Source organism: Gasterosteus aculeatus, chromosome Y (assembly GCF_964276395.1).
Source record: "Gasterosteus aculeatus chromosome Y, fGasAcu3.hap1.1, whole genome shotgun sequence".
NCBI lineage: Eukaryota > Metazoa > Chordata > Actinopteri > Perciformes > Gasterosteidae > Gasterosteus > Gasterosteus aculeatus.
In genome coordinates, this window is record NC_135709.1 from 1,658,477 (window position 1) to 1,672,625 (window position 14,149).

General features: G+C 50.0%; 3 protein-coding genes across 5 annotated transcripts; 1 reads left to right on the plus strand and 2 right to left on the minus strand.

Moving 5' to 3' along the window:
• Window positions 1-118: 118 nt before the first annotated feature.
• On the minus strand, window positions 119-3,170 carry LOC144390771 (transmembrane protein 231-like). Its single transcript, XM_078097160.1, has 7 exons — window positions 2,521-3,170; window positions 2,256-2,422; window positions 2,005-2,133; window positions 1,777-1,920; window positions 1,385-1,466; window positions 1,183-1,288; window positions 119-681 (listed from the first exon to the last, which is right to left on the minus strand). The coding sequence occupies exons 1-7, from the start codon at window positions 2,657-2,659 to the stop codon at window positions 519-521; spliced, it is 930 nt and encodes a 309-aa protein (XP_077953286.1). The 5' UTR covers window positions 2,660-3,170; the 3' UTR covers window positions 119-518.
• Window positions 3,171-3,829: 659 nt separating this feature from the next.
• LOC144390775 (gamma-aminobutyric acid receptor-associated protein-like 2) lies at window positions 3,830-9,170 on the plus strand. Its single transcript, XM_078097166.1, has 4 exons — window positions 3,830-4,212; window positions 4,855-4,910; window positions 5,056-5,228; window positions 6,952-9,170. Exons 1-4 carry the CDS (start codon window positions 4,179-4,181, stop codon window positions 7,064-7,066), a joined length of 378 nt encoding a protein of 125 aa, XP_077953292.1. The 5' UTR covers window positions 3,830-4,178; the 3' UTR covers window positions 7,067-9,170.
• A 115-nt stretch (window positions 9,171-9,285) lies between these two features.
• Window positions 9,286-14,145, minus strand: LOC144390762 (tRNA-specific adenosine deaminase 1-like). Of its 3 annotated transcripts, none has more exons than XM_078097114.1 (9): window positions 12,806-14,145; window positions 12,487-12,555; window positions 12,158-12,212; window positions 11,921-12,051; window positions 11,245-11,830; window positions 10,848-10,993; window positions 10,631-10,730; window positions 10,449-10,535; window positions 9,286-10,326 (listed from the first exon to the last, which is right to left on the minus strand). In XM_078097114.1, the coding sequence occupies exons 1-9, from the start codon at window positions 12,939-12,941 to the stop codon at window positions 10,194-10,196; spliced, it is 1,443 nt and encodes a 480-aa protein (XP_077953240.1). In that variant the 5' UTR covers window positions 12,942-14,145; the 3' UTR covers window positions 9,286-10,193. The 3 variants fall into 3 exon arrangements, with proteins under 3 accessions (XP_077953240.1, XP_077953241.1, XP_077953242.1); XM_078097115.1 differs by having other exon boundaries at window positions 13,047-13,108; XM_078097116.1 differs by having other exon boundaries at window positions 13,051-13,105.
• Between the last annotated feature and the right edge of the window lie 4 nt (window positions 14,146-14,149).

A 14,149-nucleotide genomic window follows, 5' to 3' on the forward strand; every position in this document is an offset into this window, starting at 1 on the left:
TCTTGACTTGAGAAAAAAAGAAAGCAAGGAGGTATAAAACAGTAGCCAAAGCCCATGAACGGCCACGCGCCGATTCTTCTAGTGCTTATAAACGTGAAGTAAAATGAAATCACTGCAATTTAATGTCATGCAAATGTACTTTTTAGTTTTTATTGTCCAACACCAACGCTGCGAACAACACAGAAACAACCAATGAGCTCATCCGCAATAAATCCCACGACTAAGTTGTCATAAACATACAAACGGTAAAAATATAGAAAATCGGTCAGCAATTTCTAGAAATCTGCCAGAAGAAATGCGTTTTTTCCGGCGTGAGTACTGACGTGCTTCCTGTAGAGGTTCAACAACACGTGAAAAACACATTGAAACAAATTATTAAGGGACTACGGCGAGATCTTGGTTGGTTATCACCTCCTAAACCAGTTGGAAGGACACATCTTTGCGTTTCGCCAGCGGCTATTAGCATCGCCAACCGCCCCCCCCCCCCCCCGGGTTGAGACGGGAGGTCGAGAGCAGCATCACGACAGGTGAGCTTTCCCCGCCGGCACCGGCACGGTGGGGAGGACCTGGTTCTGGAAGACAAACCTCTGTACGCGTTGGGAGAGCCAGAGGAAGGCGAGGAGGACGCTGACGTACTGAATCCAGGCGTGTTTGACGGTCTCCCAGAAGCCGGGGCGATAGGTGGGAGGAGGTTGAGGAGGCTTAACGGGAACCGAATCCTGAACATCGAAACAAAGATCTGCAAAGCGCTGCATCCGAGGTTACCTGTGGACACAAGGCGTCGGCCTCGCCCGATTTCTCAGCGTGACATGAATGGATCCTGTTGCTTTTGAAGAAGAAGCCAAAAGACGGCAACCGACCAGACAAAGTAAACAACGCTCATTTCAGCTCTGTTTACTCAGGTTTCTCATCGCTAACAAAGGAGGCTAAAGGATGTCTTATTCGGTCACTGAGACATGAAGGATGACGATGTCCTGGTTGCTTCGTAAAGCACCTTTGTGGTGTTCGGCCCGCGATTTAACCTACTCGTGCACAAGTATTTCAGGCTATTTTAGAGAAGCATAGAGTGTATATATGAATGAGACGGCTCCCCCACATCGATGAGCCCCCCCCGCAGTGCCTCGTGCATCGAGGAACGCGTCGTACACAGAGACGTTTTCATTTTTTTTTTTAAAAGGATATCTAATGACCTCCATGGGGTACCGGATCTCAGCGTCGAGCTGGAAGGGAGAACCGGCGGCGCGGCCGACCGTCCAGACCGGCATGGGACAGGACAGGACTGTGGTCACTGCGGGGAGGAGAAACGCCTTTTATGTTCTACGGCACCCACGATGGAGCCGGTGACGTCCAAGCAAACTCCAATGAGATGCTCTTGTTGACTTACGGTTTCGTTCCTGGTAGCGGCGGATGATGCCGTCCAGGTTGTACGCACTAGCAAAGGGGCTGGAGCCGTCGATCACCGACACCTTGAGTAAAAGAAAGACACCTTGAAGATGAGTCGGCGGATCAATTTTAAAATATTTGTTTAAATTTCCCTTTTACATCCAGACAGTATTAGGACATTGGATCTAGGATGTGATGGGAGGGCGGCACGAGATCATGTCAATCAAAAGGAAAAAGAAAACACCACAACTCAGCGAGGAGGACCTGGACTTATGAGAAGAGCATCTTTGTTCCATTCTCATTCATCCAATCGCAGCCTCGCTTCTCCCCCATTTCTAAAACGGCCCTTTTCGCCTGGTCGGCGAGAGCAGGAGCGCACGGGCGCACGCTCACGTTGTAGACGTCGTGCAGCCCGCGGTGAGGCAGCGGCGTCCTCTGCATCAGCCTCAGGTCTCCGCTGACCGACAGCTTCGCCCCGGGGACGGGTGAGGAGTGTTGCACGTAAGCCAGGCTCTGCATCACCACCGTGGACATCCGCTGGGGCAAACAAAGAGGACTCTTTTAGTTCAGCGGGGCGACTTTGAGCGAGTGAGGCTGCCCTGGACGGTGAGCGATACACACAAAGAGCTTGTAGCTGAAGGTGAGCAGCAGTTGGACGCTGTACACCTGCTCCTCCGGCTTTATGGGTAGCTGCAGTCGGAAAATCAGGAGATCAGACTTCCCGTCCCGGTTGTGGTCATCTTCTCTGACCTTTTAGACACACGTCAGAGAAAAGACGCGCCGTTGGAACAGTTTGACAGCCCCTGATGTTGCGAAATTAATCATTTAATCGTCATGCAGGGAAAGGTGGGGGACACACGGTGCTTTCTCACAGAGACAGACGGGATGCGCAGGTTGGCCCCCAGCATGTCGTTGAGGCGGGGGAAGGTGCTCCAGGCCACGTAGTCTCCCCGAGGACTGGTCGCTGCCACCAGCAGCGTCTGGTACTGGAACCTCACATCCGGTTGTTCCTCGTAGGTGCTTCTTTTTATCCAGAAACCTGTTTGAAACAACACGAGCCGCCACGTCACGTTTACACACCACGAGGCATTTAGTGGCCCCGGGGGGGGGGGTTGGACGTGCGTTGGGTTACTGTACCGTGGCTCCTGTAGGCAACGAGCAGGGGTGAGATGTAGGTGAGGCACAAAACAACGAGCAGAAACAGCGTCGCTTTCGTGCACACACTCGTCTTGTACCGAATCAAAGCCGGGTGAGAATAGACGTCATAGAAAGCCATCGATAGACGTAGAGTTAGAACTGGCGCGCTGGAGCATCAAGTGTGCAGCTAGCTGGCTGGCTAGCTAGCTAGCAGCTAGCATACGAGCTACATTCAGTTACCGTCGAGTCCCGCCGGGGGAGGAGCGCGAGGAAACGCTCGCGGGCGACAAACAAGTGTAACAAACGAAGACTAAGGCTCGATAAGTGTAAGACGTGGAGCCCCAGCGGGCTACTCGCGTCGGCCTCCCGGCTGGTCCAGCGCCGAACACCGCGCCGTGTTTCGGCTTAGCTAGCGTCGCGCGGTTACCATGGCTGCCGGTGGCAGCTTTGTGCCGCGTTCAGGGGATTCCGTTACAGTAGGACGTTTGTTGTTTCGCTCCGGAAGCTTTTTTTCCCACTCATCACATTCATCATTTGAATAACTTTAATGTGATGATTTGGCAGTTTAGAGATTTAAAAAAATAACAAATACATGAACAATTTTATTTTACATAATTATTAATTTTTTTATAAGTAGAAGCAATCACGGTTTTGAAGTATTTTTGCCAACATTTTACGGACACTTGTGTAGTTTTGCTCACTCAGTGTGAGTAAACATCTGGATCCTCGGGGGGCACCTTCCCCTTTTAGCACATCACATGTTCCTTTTGTACATACAATTACCACATTTTTTCACAAAGACACAAAAGAATACATTACTTGAATAAAAAAATCATATCATCAACATAGGATGAAATCTCTCTTTGTCGGCGTGTGTTGTAATCAGAGTGTGTATGCTTTTAGTGTGTGTGTGTGTGTGACTAGCTCATCATGCTAACACGCTGTTATACGGCGGGAACCACTGATGACAAAGGATCCGCTCCCTCTCACTTAATTTAGACAATATTCTACTTTTTCCTTCAGTACAATTGCTTGATAACTTGATGACTACTGGTTACATTTCTGATTCATGCGAATAGGTAATTATTATATTAATACATCAGCGGATTATGCGCCACCCTCCGGTTCCATCTAGGTCAGTTAGCTTTGACCGCACGGTTAGCTTCTAGCTATTGGCTTATCTGTTGCGAGAGCCGTAGGCTCTGAATTCCACATTGAAAACCTTTAAGGTACCTTACATATTAATGCGTAAATACCTCTTATCCATATAATCCTATTATAAACCTGATGCAGGAATGTTCTGCATAATGAGTACTTGGTTGTGTGTTGATGCCAATACCTGCCGGTGCTTTTTTTGAACGAAGTACCTTTACTGAACAAAGTAATATATTATTCTGCACTGTTCCTTAAAGGAAAATACCAGTATTTCTCCAACCAATGTGGGACACCTTCGGAGGGCGATTTCTTTCCGGGAGACCGCGAAGGCACCGCGGTTATGCGCTCCCGGACGGTGACGTCACTGACAGGGACACGGACAGCAGGGAGGCTCCGGGCGGCGAGGCGTTGTTGACGTTCTGATTCCGCTCGTTTTTCCCCCCCTCTGGATTCCTCGCCGTCTTCCCGCCGCCATCACGCCTCCGTGCGGCGTCCCGGCCACGATGAAATGGATGTTCAAAGAGGACCATTCCCTTGGTAATGGGGTTCGTTACGGGAACCGTGAGGCGCTCCAGCTTTAGGGTTCTGCGTGCAGGAACCGTACATGGTTCCAGAGTGATGGGTTAACAGCATAGACAGCGACCCCTTCTAGCAAAAACACCAATGAGAGCAAGACATTTAGTTGAGGTGACAAGTGATCGTGTATCGTCGCATCATTTGAGAGTGTTGTCTTCAAATTTTGTTCCAGATCTTTAACCGCATGCCGCGCTAATTAATTGATAATATCAATATTCAGCATCGCTCAGACTGCCGGGCGGCTGCATGAGAGAACCGCGTCCCGCGTTCGCATCCTCTTCACTTGACCTCCCCACTTCTTCTTTTCTCCCCGAGCTCTGCTGCTGGAGACGTTTTCCAAAAGTAGACCTCTTATCTGGGCTAATAGGAGCCTGCCACGCGCCCGAACCTAAATGCATCCCACCCCCCCACCCTCCCACGTGGTATCACCCGTCACCTCCGCGGCCTCCGCCCGCTCTCGGCCGTGTGGTTGGGATTTGGAACAGATTATCCCTCCCCGACTTGGTCCCGCTCGGGGGGGGGGGGGGGGGGGGGCTGCCAGGAGGCCTCTCTCATCCCGTTTAATCCCGACCTCCTGTGTGTGTTTCGCTGTCTCTCCTTCAGAGCACCGATGTGTGGAGTCCGCCAAGATACGCAACAAATACCCCGACAGAGTACCGGTGAGTAGTGGGCACACGATGGCTAATTACACCCCACCCGCCTCTAAATGCCCCCTGAAAAAGCCGTTGCCACACTTGTAGGAAGGGCTGATGGCGTCCCACAGTATCGTGACCCAGTTCTCTCTGTTACCGCTGGTGCCTGCAGGTGATAGTGGAGAAGGTGTCGGGCTCTCAGATAGTGGACATCGACAAGAGGAAGTACCTGGTGCCCTCTGACATCACGGTGGCCCAGTTCATGTGGATCATCAGGAAGCGCATCCAGCTGCCTTCGGAGAAAGCCATCTTCCTCTTCGTCGACAAGACTGTCCCCCCGTCCAGGTGAGAGCGCCGCTTCACTTTGAGAACATTTGAAAAGGGAAATGGCAACGGCACAAAAAAAACAACAGTAAAAAACAGTAAAAAGTCCTCAAAGAACCTTACGTTTCCGGTCCTGGTCTTGTAATGGGCTTCTTTTTTTTTTACTTCACTACGGGAAAGAATTCTGCTCCATCCGCCTTCGGCGTCTCCTGGGCCCGAAACTCTCCACTTCCACGTGGAAGTGCCTTAAACCTGCAGCCACCCTCCGCCTCCATCAGGGACGACTTTACTCTGCTTCTCCCGTGATTTATTCCCTCGGTAAATCATGTTGTCGGCAGATAGCTTCACGTCGTCATGTGCGTTTTAGTAAATAAAGGTCCTATTTAGTCGAGGGAATAAAGCACAGTACGAGTCAGCGGGTACTGATCTTGCGCTATTTGTGCGCGATGCTAATAGGAGCACAGCGAATGCGAATGGCGCTATTGGCTCGATTTGATAACGGAGAGGAGACGCCGTCGGGATCTCGAGCAAGTCCAGTTCCTCATCCGATTCACCGTCACATGCCGCGATCATTCCATTTCAGTCTGACTAAGTGTGTCACTTAGATGTCAGTCCCCGTGCGGCATGTTCAGGTACTCCCACCTAAAACGAACAGTCCTCCGTTTGTGTTTCCGTTTACCAGAACTCCGCGTCACATCGATACCGACGCGTTTCTCTTGTGGAGGCTGCCACACACTTAAGTTTGCACTCGTGGCTCTTGAAGGGTAATAACAATCTCCCGTGCAGCCCTGCACTATGCTACCATGCTAAGTCACATGACCACGGTCGAATACTGCGTGACTCTGTAGAGGTCACCCAGCATCTCCTTATTCCACCACCGTATCTCCAGCGGACAATGAGACAAGAGAGCTGTTGTCTCACACGTATAAAAGGTGGATGTGAGTGTAATTGCCACGAGCCCGCGCTCTCTCGCCAATATCATAATGGATCCATTGAGTGGGATGCAGGAATGCAGACGCACTCCAGATCCCACGGCGCCGTTCCAAGGGTTGTAACCTGAATCCTCCGATGTGCACCGGTGTTCCTAGCAACGCTAGCGGAGGCTCTGATGTATTCGAACGTGCACCACCGGTTAGTCACATGGCGTTTGGAGCCAAATCCAGGCCCAAAAGTTTTGATCGATTTGAAAAACAAATGTCAACCCGAAAATTCAACAGTGTACTCAAAATATAAATAAGTGGACGGTATTTTGGGGTTGAAGATAGTGTTTAAATTTTTTTTTTTTCATTCTTCACTAAAATATATTTTTTGATATTTATCATAGTATGTTTTTCGGTTGCAGATTTTATATTTTCGGATTCAAAGGATAGGGGGCGTGGCATCAGCAGGGAGGGGCGTGGCATCATGAGAGGCTGCTTAGATAGATAGAATAAAAAGATACACATTATATACAATATAATGAGATAGAAATATTAGATTAAATTAAATAAACTAAAACTGAAACAAAAGAATAACCTTCCAAAAGAGACAATAATAATAATTTGTAAAAAGAGAAGAGGAAGAGCAGCAACATCACAGCAGTACAGGGTTGTTATTGTCATTATTTAGCCAGGGATGATTTATTGTAAAGTGTTATTGCACTGGGCAGGAATGATCTCTTGTATCGGTCTATATATATATACAGTATATATATATATGTGGCAGATGTATGGTGCTTAGCTGCTGTTTGTGTCCTGTGTTGCAGTCTCACCATGGGGCAGCTGTACGAAAAGGAGAAGGACGAGGACGGATTCCTGTACGTGGCCTACAGCGGAGAGAACACCTTTGGTTTCAAGGCCTTTTATACAACACACGGTTAACGTCTCACACGCACACACACAGGAGGGCTCAGCATAAACTGGAGCGCCGCGTTTCAAACATTTCGCGTGTTGTGCCAGTAACCCACCCACCCACTCGGCTCAGCAATTTACGGCCTGTTTTTGATACTGAAAAACACAGATTTTAGCCCCATAAACAGGTCGCAAACTTGCTTGAAACGCTTGAGTTTTAATGGCTGTTCTGGTCACGACCGCTGTCACAAAGGTCACTTGTGGGGAGAAATGTCAGCAAAAAGTAAGAATCAACGCACGCTACAAGCACGTCATTCATTGTCACACTGACGTCAGTATTACACATTTAAAGAGAACTTATTTAGGCTTTGACACGCACGCACGCACGCACAAACACCAATCATGCTACGTTTTTCTGTCAGCTTTGTTGTCACAGATATTTGTGTTCAGCCGGAGTGACAAAGAATAATCGCTGGAGCAGAATCATCAACCGCCTTATGGGTATATTTGCATAGCCAGTTGTATGTATGTATGTAGTAAAACGTCAGTATTTAACGTTAATGCCACAGGAGCGCTCAGCACTGTGAGCGTCCGAGAGAACGACCATGTGCATGCGAGACGTAGAGAAGGCCGCTGCTGCTCCTGCCACACTTTTAAAGTGCTTCCTGTTGTAAATTTGCACATCGTGAGGGACGACAGCGAGACACAAACCTGCTTAAAGAAAGCCAACACTTTAGTCAAAGTTGAATTGTGATGTATCATTACCATCCCGGGCAAAACAAGTTAATTCCGTTCATTTTGAAGAAGTTTTAACAACATGCTGGTATACAAATTGTTATTTTATTAATAAATAACAATTCAGTAAAGCGATATCTTTGGATTTATGTTTGTGATTAAAGTTAATTGTTAGTTTAAAAAAATTAAATGATTGTCCCAGCTTCTCCCACACGGTGAGCAACTAAACACTGGTACCGATACACTAAGCCCAGGTCTCGGTATTGTGACTGGATAGGTCAACTAGCTCAGCCGGGCAGTGAGCCTCCCACTAGCTGCTAACGGCTAACGTTAACTAGCTCACCCGGCCAATGGGCCTCCCACTAGCTGCTAACGTTAACTAGCTCACCCGGCCAATGGGCCTCCCACTAGCTGCTAACGGCTAACGTTAACTAGCTCACCCGGCCAATGGGCCTCCCACTAGCTGCTAACGTTAACTAGCTCACCCGGGCAGTGGGCCTCCTACCAGAAGCTAACGGCTGACGTTAACTCGCTCACCCGGGCAGTGTGTCTCCCACCAGCTGCTAACGTTAACTAGCTCACCCGGTCAATGGGCCTCCCACTAGCTGCTAACGGCGAACGTTAACTAGCTCACCCGGGCAGTGGGTCTCCCACCAGAAGCTAACGGCTGACGTTAACTGGCTCACCCGGGCAGTGTGTCTCCCACCAACTGCTAACGTTAACTAGCTCACCCGGTCAATGGGCCTCCCACTAGCTGCTAACGGCTAACGTTAACTAGCTCACCCGGTCAATGGGCCTCCCACTAGCTGCTAACGGCTAACGTTAACTAGCTCACCCGGTCAATGGGTCTCCCACTAGCCGCTAACGGCTAACGTTAATTAATTAATGCTCTCAGCTGCTTTGTAGAACTGGTTTCTGTTCAGACGGGCGCACTGTGAGCCAGTCGTCATTATCGTGACATCTTTTTATTTTCCCTGTATTGGACCCTGACAATACATCTTTTTATGTTGTGATGACTTAAACCACACAAGCCTCTAAATGTTAGTTGATAAAAATATCAAATGTAAATGTTGAGGGTTCATCAGCCTCTGATACTGTGAGTAAAGTCTGAACCACTCAGATGATGGTCGCGTTCTAGATACATTCCCGCCTCCCCTGGCATCATGGCTCAGTATTCATATATTTATATATATATGTGCACCACTAAGCCCATTCAGGCTTTTAAACATGGTATGTAGATGTGTAATATATTGATGGAATGCTATGGTATACGGTAGTTTTTATCAGTGTTGTGTGTTTAGTATATCTTAAATGGCATAAGTAAAAAGTTTTAGATATCCTACAAAAGGGAGCTGGAAGAGCTGACTAATAAAAAATAATTTAAAGCAAATCATGAATCGTTTCTCTCATTAATGAGGTATATGATTAATATGTTAATGGGAATTTTGGACCTTGGTTGCAAATCATTCTTCTATGAACATAAATATGAGGTAGTGACGCCAAAATACATTAAATATACTTAACTGTTTTTATATTTTATACCAAATACAAAATAAGAGCTATATTTAGAATGTCTCATCAATACAAATGTCAAAACAAGGCAAATTTCGGGGTTCAATTAATGTAAACAACCATGATTCTTTAAAATTATTTTGGGTTTAAAAGGAAAAGAACAATTGGATTCCGGAAAGAAAAGCTTTAGCACATTCAGCATGCAACAAAAGATAAATTTAACATTTTACAAAAGGAACCCAAGATTGAAATGAGGACAACATTTTCATTCTGATAAGTGATTAACACACATTTATGGGCATTTTGGGACATTCTACAAGTGCAAAAGCAGCGCTGCCTCAATGACGGACATCCGACATGAACGTAAATGCCACATCCCACAATGCATCAGATCCCTCCTGCCTGCGAAACTATGCAACCCTTGTTTTTGACATTCCGAACAGACACTGACACGTCCAGTTAGAGGACACATTAGGCCCTGTGGTCCTAACTAACAACACGAGGAATCCACAACGCAACCGATCGCCAGTCCCTGTCCGGTCTTCGTGAGGGGCACAGCTGTTCGCCGGGTTCTCGGGTCCATACGAGCGAGGTCAAAAGGTCATCGCAAGCTACTACTAATTAGCGCAGATCTATGAACGTTTTTGGTTGGACACATTTGATCTTTTTGTTGTTTATTTGTAAAAAACTATGCAGAACAAAGAAAAAACACACGGCCAATACAGCTGATGTGATTCTGCTGTGGTTGCATTAATTCAGGCAGGACATCGGATACGAATCGCACACTGAAATCCGCCATCCGAGGCGCCCGGCCGGCTTGTCCTCGGTCAAAATAAAGCGGGACGGTCGGCGTTTTCCCCCCCGACCCCCACCCGGGAGCTGGGAACCTCCGGGGGGGGGCCGCCGCGTTTCAGCAGAAGAGCAGGAGGGAGCGCTCGCAGCGCGGCCACAGAGGGAACGCCTGGCGGCGCAGCTGCTCCCAGGCCTGCTGGTACGGGCGGGACGCCCGCTTGAAGTCCCAGTACGTCCTCAGCTCGGCTCCCCTGGACACACACACACACACACGTGTTGCTTTAAGCAGCAGACGAGACCGGAGTTTTCTCCACAAAGACAAACCGATCCGACTCTCCGGCGCCGTCGTTCAAGGAGCCCTATTGTTTGTTACCGGAGGGAGTCGGGAAGCGCTTCGGGGTCAGTGGCCGCCACCAGAGACAGGAAGGAATGGAAGAGCTCCACTTTGCACAGGCGGGACCTGCGCGCAGAGTTTTGAGGGTTAGCGAGCAGTGACGGGGGGGGGGGGGGGGCGCCCCCGGCGACTGCCGGTTTCCGGTGCGTCGGGGGTTTCACCTGGCTCCGGCCGTGCCCAGGGACCTCTTGGTGACGCCGTGCTTGTAGCCGTTGGCCGTGACGTCGAGCGGCCCCTCGCTCACGTTACACCAGCTGATGGCTGAAACACAAGGAGGAGGTTATCAGAGGGTCCATCCGGGCCACCGCCAGCCGGACTAAGACGACGTGGTTCGTGGTGGATGGACACACTGTCCGTGGGTAAACGGGTATTACTCACCCGCCCCGCAGGGTGAGACGCGCCCCTGTCCCGCCTGGTGCCGGCGCTCGGCCTGCGCCTGGCTGAAGGGGAACTCCAGGCCGGACCGGAGCAGCTCCGGTGGAGTCACGGCGAAACCAGCAGGGAGGTCGGAGACGTGGGCGCACCTGGGGGGGGGGGGGTCGACACAGCTTGCTGAGGGCGTGAGCCGATAACGGTGGACATCCAAGCGCGTCAAAATCGGCCTATTTTGATATAAATGGATAAAGCCTGAAATGCAAGCGGTGCAGCTTCAGCACCGATCGGCGATCTCCGAGCGTGCATTCTCCCTCGTCACCACCGGGGGGGGGGCGGCGCCTCCTCTGGGCGCGCGTGGCGAGTCCATGGGAACGTGACTACTTCTACTCTCGGCCCTTACCGTGTGACCAGAGCTCTCTGCATGACCTCTTGGCTGTAGGGACACGCCCCCACCACCACGCTGCCGAAGTAGAGCGCCTCCTGCAGGTAGTGGGACAGCAGCGCGCCCTGGAAGCCCAGCACCCCCCAGCGGGCCAGCTTATCGCTGCAGGAGAGCGAGCGGGTCGGCGCTCCTCGCCCGGGCTTCACCCGCAGCGCCCCCGTGCTGTGGTAGCCGGCGCCGGGGCTCAGGGGGTCGGCCGGGCCGCCCGGCACGCACTTGGCCCCCGTCCTGTGAATGTCTGGGACCCGCGGCGGCGGCGGCGCCTCGTCGGCGGGACTCTGCAGGACGGATCGCCCCGTGTCTCCCCCGTCCTCCTCCTCCTCCTCCTCCTCCTCCTCCTCCTCCTCCTCCTCCTCCTCCTCCTCCTCCTCCTCCTCCTCCTCCTCCTCCTCCTCCTCCGGACGGGGTCGCTTCGCGCGGTCTGCTTCGTTCGGTTCCTCAGCGGCCCTTTTCAGGTCGGTTCCTCTGTGGCTCTCCGTGGACGCGGCGGGCGGGCGGGGCCGAGACCGGCTGTCGATCACGGGGACGATGGCGGCGTCGCCACCTGGGAACGCGCAACGACATTCGGACAACTTTTATCTCCATTTATCCGAGCGGGAATGGCCTGTGGCGAGCTGCCGGCGTCCGGACTCACAGGGAGTGTGACTGGTGAAGAAGAGGAAGGAAACGCCGGGCCGGAGCCTCCACTTCCCCCGTTGATCTGCCGGAGCGAACACAGAGTTCTCCTCGCCGCGCACGGCCCGCTTCAGCTCCTGGAGCAGGTACCTAACACACACACACACACAAACACACACACACACAACGTGGTAGCACGTCAGTGTTCGACATGCGGCGGCAAAAGAACCAACTAGGTCTGTGTGAGGTCTCACACCTGATGCATCCCCTCCTAGCGAGGACCTCCGCGTGGCTGTCGTTGAGCACGTCCCCTGAGCGGATGAGAGGACACGTTGAAATGACACGAAAAGCCTCCAAATAAAAACCACAAAGCAACACAATGACAACAAAGAGCCAAAGGACAAAAGGTAACAAGAGGTCAAACTGCTGCAGAAAGACCCAAAGGAAACAAAAAAGGAAAAAAGGCCCCGTTGAACTTATTATTCCGCAGGAAACACGAATGCACCACTTCTGTGGGAGCTTTAAAACCTATTTGTCCTTTTTGGGTGGACTGAGGAGACAGGAACGGGACACACACACACACACCTCTGGGACTCATCGCCGTCTGCCCGACACACTTGGTCCCGGTTCCCAGGGACACGACCTCCTTCTTAACTAAAAAAGAGACAAGAAGGATTTGATTAGAACATAACTCATCACAGCGACACGTGTCTTCCTCTTCACGCTCTACTGTCTGTGTCTTCATTTTGTCCTCCTGCTACTGGAGGACGTGGCCTCCGCTGCCCCCTGCAGGCCGCTGGTGGAGCTGCGGCTGCTTCTCGTTTAGACCGCGGTGGGCTGACGTCGTACCCGCCGCTTAGACAAAAGCTAAAAGTTAACGGTGTTTGCGCGCGTGAACTACGACCTGCGTTCGCACAGCGGGTGACCTGCAGCACGGCGGCCAGCAGCGTCCACTCCCTGCCGGGCTCCGGCTTCCCTGTGCGGGGCAGCTGCTTCCAGCGCTGCAGGCACAACGCGGCCACTTCATCCGCGAGCGCCATGCGGGGGCCGCAACGCGCCGCGCCGCACCGCACCGCAACGCGCCACGCCGCGCCGCAACGCGCGCCGCACCGCAACGCACCGCACCGCACCGCGATGTCACACACCAACCAGAGGCGAACAATATCTCCAGCTCCACCAACTCGACCGATCTTCCTTGGAGGAATCTCGAGGAAACCAGAGGATTACTTCCGGGCCGAGGCGAGGAGATCTCCACCTTCACAATAAAAGTCCTTCGCCGTTACATTGATATGAATGTATGTATTAGCCGCTGGATAAAACTGCTTGAGCATAGTAGTGTCCTCGTAGTTGTAGCAGTATATGCAGCAGAAACAGTGTTAATAGATATTATGTTAGTTTAAGTGATGGGCGTAGAATACAATGCGATTCCAAGCTTTTCAAAATAACAGTATCAGCCAAATATAAAAAGTACAAACAAATGCTTAATATTTTTCTTTTTAATATTTAATTTTTTTTTTACCTTTATTCCCTTGTTTTATACTAACCCATAGCCTTAGCCTTATTCTACTAACCCATTGCATTAGCATTTCATTCCACTTTATTTTATTACTTGTGCACAAATTCCTTGTATGTTTGACATATTTTGGCTAATAAATGTTTCCTGATTCCTGATCCTGAAACACTGACTATGAATATTTAGAATGATGAAATATACCTCGCTAATGTATAAAAACACATACAGAATAGAGGAAAGAAATACTATTAAAATGGCATTAAAAATAGTAATACCACAGTATGCTCAGTACTGTATATATAATTTATATATATATATATATATTATATATATTTTTTAACTAATTAAGCAGATATTTAAGTGATTCTATATTTTTATTATTTTGTGGCAATGATGCTGAAGTACATTTGTAAGAGCTATTGCAAAATAAATTTGATCAAATCACATTCAGTTCTAGTCTATAACTATAAATCCCTAATAGCTGATTACTTTGACGAATGCATGTTTAGAGAAAGGATGAAGGTTGTTAAACCACGTTTGGCTCTTCCAACTCACAGGTTATATAGACAGCAATGCAGAGTCGACGCTAAAGGTCGAACTTTAAAATGCCGCGTGCGCGCTGTGCTCACGTCGCGCCAACGCTGCCCTCGTTACAATGTTAAGGCCTTTACTCTTATTTAGAACATGTAGTAATACGGTATCACGTCACAGTCGCTCCAAAAAGAAGAAAAACAA

Coding starts and splice junctions, on each gene's coding strand:
- LOC144390762 (XM_078097114.1), bottom strand. CDS start 12,941: ATGGCGCTCGCGGATGAAGTGGCCGCGTTGTGCCTGCAGCGCTGGAAG. Junction 12,556..12,805: donor CACCCGCTGTGCGAACGCAG/GTCGTAGTTCAC, acceptor TCTCTTTTTTAG/TTAAGAAGGAGGTCGTGTCC. Junction 10,327..10,448: donor GCGCTTCCCGACTCCCTCCG/GTAACAAACAAT, acceptor GTGTGTGTCCAG/GGGAGCCGAGCTGAGGACGT.
- LOC144390771 (XM_078097160.1), bottom strand. CDS start 2,659: ATGGCTTTCTATGACGTCTATTCTCACCCGGCTTTGATTCGGTACAAG. Junction 2,423..2,520: donor CGTTGCCTACAGGAGCCACG/GTACAGTAACCC, acceptor TGTTTCAAACAG/GTTTCTGGATAAAAAGAAGC. Junction 1,289..1,384: donor CCGCTACCAGGAACGAAACC/GTAAGTCAACAA, acceptor TCCTCCCCGCAG/TGACCACAGTCCTGTCCTGT.
- LOC144390775 (XM_078097166.1), top strand. CDS start 4,179: ATGAAATGGATGTTCAAAGAGGACCATTCCCTTG. Junction 4,213..4,854: donor CAAAGAGGACCATTCCCTTG/GTAATGGGGTTC, acceptor TCTCTCCTTCAG/AGCACCGATGTGTGGAGTCC. Junction 4,911..5,055: donor AATACCCCGACAGAGTACCG/GTGAGTAGTGGG, acceptor TGGTGCCTGCAG/GTGATAGTGGAGAAGGTGTC.